Source organism: Liolophura sinensis, chromosome 6 (genome assembly GCF_032854445.1).
Source record: "Liolophura sinensis isolate JHLJ2023 chromosome 6, CUHK_Ljap_v2, whole genome shotgun sequence".
NCBI lineage: Eukaryota > Metazoa > Mollusca > Polyplacophora > Chitonida > Chitonidae > Liolophura > Liolophura sinensis.
In genome coordinates, this window is record NC_088300.1 from 19,678,564 (window position 1) to 19,685,270 (window position 6,707).

At 40.4% G+C, this 6,707-nt stretch overlaps 1 protein-coding gene across 1 annotated transcript; it reads left to right on the top strand.

Moving 5' to 3' along the window:
• The first annotated feature begins 407 nt into the window (after positions 1-407).
• On the top strand, positions 408-6,386 carry LOC135468829 (mammalian ependymin-related protein 1-like). The gene is made up of 6 exons (XM_064747269.1): positions 408-551; positions 1,153-1,187; positions 3,326-3,460; positions 4,152-4,332; positions 5,213-5,300; positions 5,990-6,386. Exons 1-6 carry the CDS (start codon positions 485-487, stop codon positions 6,078-6,080), a joined length of 597 nt encoding a protein of 198 aa, XP_064603339.1. The 5' UTR covers positions 408-484; the 3' UTR covers positions 6,081-6,386.
• The last annotated feature ends 321 nt before the right edge of the window (positions 6,387-6,707 follow it).

Sequence of the window (6,707 nt, forward strand, 5' to 3'; positions counted from 1 at the left end):
TGATATACGCCACTGCACACAGCATTAATTCTTCTGGAGTTTCCCTCCATAAGAAAACTTTTTGACTTACTGCTATCTAACATTCAGTTAAAATGTGAGGTTTTATACATAATAATAAAAAATCTATGCACAAGCTGAAAAACACAATACTTTTGAAAGTGCAGTTATAAAGTCATGACGTGACAGGAATGTATATATATAACGTCGTAGCGTTTTCAATATACAAATAATGAAACGTATAGCTTCCTGTTTTTCCAATGTAAGTCAGCAAAACTCCACTAAATGACTATTTAGAGAGCTTTCAGTAACCTTGGCATGATCAGAGGTCTCCACGAGGTCATGTGACTCTCACGTATCACGTGAAAGAAAGCGCGTGCAGGACGAGATATAAAGAGGCGTGTCGAAGACGAACGTGTGCTTGTGTGATCCACGGTGCAGACGGTCTGGTCGATTTGGGTCGGTAAATAATAACAACTTTTTGAAAATGAGGGGACTTTTTGTTTTGGCACTGGTAGTGGTGACAGTGTATGCCCAAGAGCCTCAGAGATGTGGTATGTACATCGTGGTTCCGCTTATTACCTGTATGGAGTACGCCCTCTGAAAACTACTGTACATACGAGTGGTACACAATACTGTGCGAACAAGGCACATCCACATACGTTTGTTTACCAGTAGTACACATGCAAAATAACATGTGTATCAGTGGTACACAATTTGGGTACTGCTAGTACACACACTATTGTGAATGTGCAAATCTGTACACAATCGTCTGTAGACAGCTTAGATTGTTTCCGTTTTTGTGTCCAGTGCACGTCTTAGTTTTCGGTAGATGTTCATTAATTCATTATTCATTATTGTTCATTATTAAATTAAGCATTAATTATTTATAATTATTAAATTATTAGTAATGGACGTTTCGAAGGCCTACAACAGTTAGTTTAATGCATACAAAATCATAAAAATACTATACGCTTGTAAAGTTGTCTACCTCATTTATATGAAAAGGTGTATGCTAAAGTGTGCAGTATGCGTGAAAAAGACAATCATACCGATATAGTGTGGTCAAATGTGAACGTACATTGTGTATGTAAGGTTTGGTAATCCAAGATAACTAATGGCAATTTTAACTCCTTGTTTACTTTTTGTATTCAGCGACACCAACAATCTGGGAGGCCCGTCTGTTCGAGGTAAGTAGACCATTGCCCACGGTTCCCGTTTCCTCCTTCCTTGTTAGATGATGTTTATCCTGGTTGCCCATCATGACTAACTCTGTAGCGCTGTGATTACGTATGCCATCACAGTCCTGTCTTGATCCATAAGCTCACCAGAGCTACATAGCTAATCAAGGACCAGGATTGTGATCAAATCGCCAGGGTTAGGATGTGGAGATGTGTGAGGTTATATGCACCAGTAACTCCCGTGTGATAATATGGTTCGCCGTTCAGAATATGAATATGTAAACATGTAAAATCAGAGTACCATGTAGTTATATTGCAATGGTTGCAGTTTATGCCCCCACGTGATCTCTTCACAGTCATAAAAAAAATAATTATATATTCTTAAAGTGATAATATGGTTTCCTCTATTTTATTCCATTTATCATTCTTTACGTATTTTCATGTGATATTTTATGCGTGTGTTTGTGTTTTGAAAAGAATGGCTAGAGTTGCAAGAAAGCTCTACCTTTGTTAGGCTTATCAGTGGGAACGGAAATACTAGTTATCGATAACACATGTATTATCATTACACGTGTGTCTTACAAAGCTGAAATACAATAGTTCTGTGCCCCACTATCTAATCGTTGATCCGGATAAAGGACGTCAAGTGATCGTCGCAAAGGCCAAGGGGTATCAATATCATGTGATCAGGCAGATAACTGCACGTGCATGCGCTACCGTACTTAGTAAAATATATGTATATGTACCCACATTGCTACAGCTTCAAAGCAGGGGAGCTGTCAGTTACACGACGAAGGGCCGTTGAATTCTCAGCCCGGTTTTCTCCACTGGAAAATAACCTGACCGCCGTCAAAAGTGAAATATTCTTACAACTCATAGGGTCCGGATTATGATGTATATCGTGTTCTCGTCCCTATACACGTACCTAAAACTGCCAACTACATGTACGCTAATCTTTATTGAAAATATATCATCAGCAACGTTGTTTGTATCTACAATCTGAACTTAAGAGCACTGGTGCTTTGAACATCATTCTGTTCAGATCTTGTGCAATCTAGATTTATTTTACACTAGATTCCCACGGGCATTCAGAATACTTCTGGCAGTATAGATATTTTGTATTATTATTGTTTTAAATATAATTTCTTAATTACGTGAAGATTGAGTGATAAATCAATATGTAAAACAATATGTAAACAAATTCTTCCAAAATGTGAAACGGTTGTAGACGTCGTTAATCTTGTCATATCAGCGGTTCTGTAGGTCAGATAAGTACAAACTTTACCTGTTGATGAAGAGGTGCTATAAAATATAGTTCAACACGCCTCCCACTTCTGTCTAACTGAACCCTCGCGGCTTGACAGGGCTTGTCACCGTGGCTAAAGTGCCAACTTCACTGGCGTCTCTTGTGAAAAGTTCATGAAACTAGGGTCAGATCTTCCACTATAAGTTCATCTACTGTTTCTGTGATAACAAGTTTATGTCTTTCTGTCTGTTTGTCTGTCTGTCTATCTGGATATTTGTATGTTCTAATTGTGCCTGTGTTCATCTCTGCTTATCTTTGTTCATGCTATCGCATATGAGTGTCTGTTTGTCTGTCTGCCGTTGAGCTATCTCTTGGTAGTTAAATGTGCATATTATGCAAATACTGACATACGTCAGAGTACCAGGAAACACACACACGCACGCACGAACATACGCACACACACACACACACACACATACCCGCATGCACGCACAGACGCACAGGCACGCACAAACATATATATGTGACAGTATAGCTACTCTGAGGAACCCTGGCAAGCGGTGAAGGTTTAGTTCAGATAGGAGTGGGAGGCGTGTTGCACTATTTATATATGTATATATAGGAATGTGTATATATAACCATAAACCGTACATTTTAACACCCTGATACACATGTACCATGACTTAGATCATCGCTGACAAAGAGCAGAAAACACTGGGTTCCAGACACTTATACTGAGAACCCGTTATATTACACTGTACAAACTTTAGGTCTTTGTATCAGATGTTACAGAATTTTTCAGAAGTGAATCTTGGACAAGTTTCGGTTGCATTGAGGCGGCAGCCATGCAACTCCAGGTATTGACTGAACCTTAGAAAACGTTCGAACTTTGTATTTGTAGCAAGACAGAAGCAAGAACTTCCAGAGGCGCGCTAAGCTGTCTTATGATGAGGTGAACCAGCGCGTCAGGCGGATTGAGGAGGTGGACTTCAGCGAGTCTCGGGACTTCTACGACGAACTCTTCCTCCATAATGTCGTGAGTATGCCCGTTGTCAAATCTGAGTTTATATTATTCTTCACTAGCACTCAGAAGCCGCGTGACAGTAGACGTCTGCTTTGGATAAAGTTGGATAAACTACAGGAACCGTGTCACAGTAGATGGCTGAAGAGGATACAGTTGGTAAGTACAAGTAACGTGTGACAGTAGGCGGCTGATTTGGATAAACTTGGTAACACTACAGAAACCGTGCCACAGTAGATAGCTGATGGGGATATAATTGGTAACCACAGAAACCGCGTCACAGTAGGTGGCTGATGGGGAGATAATTGGTAACCACAGAAACCGTGTCACAGTAGATGGCGGAAGGGGATACAATTGCTAACTACAGGTAACGTGTGACAGTAGATGGCTGTAACAGATACAATTGGTAACTGCATAAAGCATGTGTCAGTAGACGGTTGATGGGGATACAGTTGGTAACTACAGAAAATGCGTGACAGCGGATGGCTGCATGGGATGCTGTTGATAACTACAGAAACCTAGCCTACCTCTACCAAACTGGCATGACTGTTATTAAAAAGTAGCAAAAATGTGGCTCTCAGTATATGTGATGGAAGTGGGTACATGCGTCCCACACTGGTTGTATGAGATGTGATCCCTAACCATTTTCAAGACTGTGTATAATAATTTGTGTCCCAGGTAATTTCTTATTGTCCACCGGTTACAGGGTATTGCCTACCGTCTTAACCTGCGCACACGTGTCTGCAACGTGACAGCCCTTTCGTCACCCTTCAGACGGGTGGGTATCCCGACGTTCGCCAAGTTCCGTGGGGAAGGTTACATCGGTGCGTCTGTCCCTAACGCGGGGGTACTTGTGTCTTTGTGGGACGGGGCAACACCCGACGGAGGTAATGAGCGAAATGTCTTTATTCATAGGTCCTACAAGTGTCTATGATATGATTATTGCAGTACATGCCTATTAAGGTTTTTTTCTGGCTTCCTCTTCGGTCGCGCTTTGGAAGGTTTCCCCGGTTTCCTCTCACCATATGCTGACCACCGTCGAATAGGTGAAGTATTCTTGATGTATTTTTTGATTGGTGTTTCACGCCTATAATATTCTTGAGTACGGCGTAAAACACAAATCAGATGAATAAAATAAATTATAATGGAGTACCTAAAGGAAGGTGGTAACATCTAAATATATGAGCCAAATCACAAAAAATTACAAAAATATACTGATAAACATTTCTAGAAATCTTGAGACAAATTCAGGATTCAAATGGCTAACACATACAGATCAACAATTTGACTGCGTAGACTGATTCTGTGAGTATATCCGTCTTGCAGATGCTTAGTGTTTGAAAGCAAGAGTTCAGATGTGCCCATAACAAAGCAATATTTTTGTGCATAATTCCATGATACTGTGGTTGTATCGCCATAGCTTATATGTGTCACCAGCAGTCGTCTCGATATGATGCGTAACAACGACGGAGAGCAATAAAACATATTGGCCAGGTTGTATTTTGCCTATATAACTGTTATCTTTCTAACGTTACCATCTTACAGTGCTGAGCCCGATACTTTCCCTTGCATATATAAAAATAACAGGGTAACCTGCGGATGGTTATGGGTTTTACTGGGCACTGTTTTCCTCCCACCATAATGATGGCCGCCGTGTTATAAGGGAAATAATAAATTTATTAAAACACATATCAAGTAAATAAATAACAAAAATAAATAAAAATATAGGCGTGTACTTCACTTTGAACTTTGATCATTTCTCTATAGGCTTTTACTTCGGCGCCTGGACTGTCTTGGACTGTGTGCCAGTTAATGATGGTTACTTCAGTAACCAGACTGGATTCATCAGCTGGAAGTGAGTATATTCATATTATTATAAAAGTCGATTCATCAAATCTCAGAAGTCGAAGGTCGATTGGCAAGGTTCGCCGTCACACAGAAACACAGGTATAGAAAATGCATGTCAACACCATACAACATTGTTGAATCGGTAATTGTGCATGTGTATTTTTTTGTCAACAAGATGAGTGAAATTAGCCAATCAGTGGGCGTGTAGAAATAACGTACAAAGGCGAAAGAGAGAAACTGGTCTCACGAATTAAAAATACCCTCGCCTGAACAACACTCTGACTAAAGATTGCAAAGACAGGGACAAAAGAAAATCATTGTGTCTCATGCATTGGAGAGAAACATGGAGATTTCCATCTCACTTATCTAAAGTTTGGTAACAAAACACAGCTCAACACACGACAACAGTGGTTGGACAATGTTGACCTATCTGATTTGTAGTGTAGAGGGGACACTCAACTTGCTGTTGAGTCAACTTGAATGAACGATGTTGGATAGTCTGGAAGGGGCTTAAGCCTGTTTTGTTTATTACCATTGCGAATCGTCAACAGTGCGAACCATTTTTTCGACCAAACGTGTTCTTACTTTGACAGGTTGATTGTTGATAATTGTGCTATAAGTTATCCACTGAATGCTTCTCTTTTTTGTATCATTCTCAGGTGAACCCCATTTATTTCTGGTTTTTGTTCTTTGCAGTTTCTTTGATGTCACCCTCGGTATTTCCGACCCCAATGTCTTCGTTCCTCCATCAGAGTGTGCCAGTCAGGAATTCAAAGTTGTAGTCTAAATCATGTTTATAAGTACTAGCAAAACATCATAGGCGCATGACCAACTCTGCGGAACATACAGGCGCTGGTAGCTGGATTCGTGTACTGCTCTGTCCGATGTATTTGTATGCTCTGCAAGGCCAGTACAAGAACCCATTTACCATGGAACTGTAGTTAGTGTCTCCACACCCTTGGAGACCGCTTAGTCCGTTACTGGGGCAGGCGATTATCCTAATCCACTAGACTGATACTCCATCATAACTTTGTGTGTAATTTATGCGAGAGTTGCATCAATAAACATGTAAATAAAACCCATTAACACATTCACACGAACTCATTGTGCCAAGTTATTTTTGTTTTATGAAGGTTATTGGGGTTATTCCTTGCCTTCAGAGTAATGTAAAATGTAATCGAATCTTGAATGGGAACGTTTCACACTTAATTGAAAGTGGAATTCATTGCTAATTTTTGCTTTATTTCCGGTCTGTATGCGTTTACCTGGTCAAGCGTTTGGGCAGTCTTGTTTGGACCTGTTTGGCTTAAGCTCACTGGTCTCCTTTTGCGCATGCTGCTGCAGTGGTGTACATCCATATCATTATGCACGTATCCATGATAAACTAGGGATATTAAGTTGGGCATGTCCGTCT

Excerpts from the sequence above, each read along its gene's own strand:
- LOC135468829 (XM_064747269.1), top strand. The coding sequence starts at position 485 with ATGAGGGGACTTTTTGTTTTGGCACTGGTAGTGGTGACAGTGTATGCC. Across the intron at positions 552-1,152 it reads CCAAGAGCCTCAGAGATGTG|CGACACCAACAATCTGGGAG; the intron begins GTATGTACATCG and ends TTTTGTATTCAG. Across the intron at positions 5,301-5,989 it reads ACTGGATTCATCAGCTGGAA|TTTCTTTGATGTCACCCTCG; the intron begins GTGAGTATATTC and ends TGTTCTTTGCAG.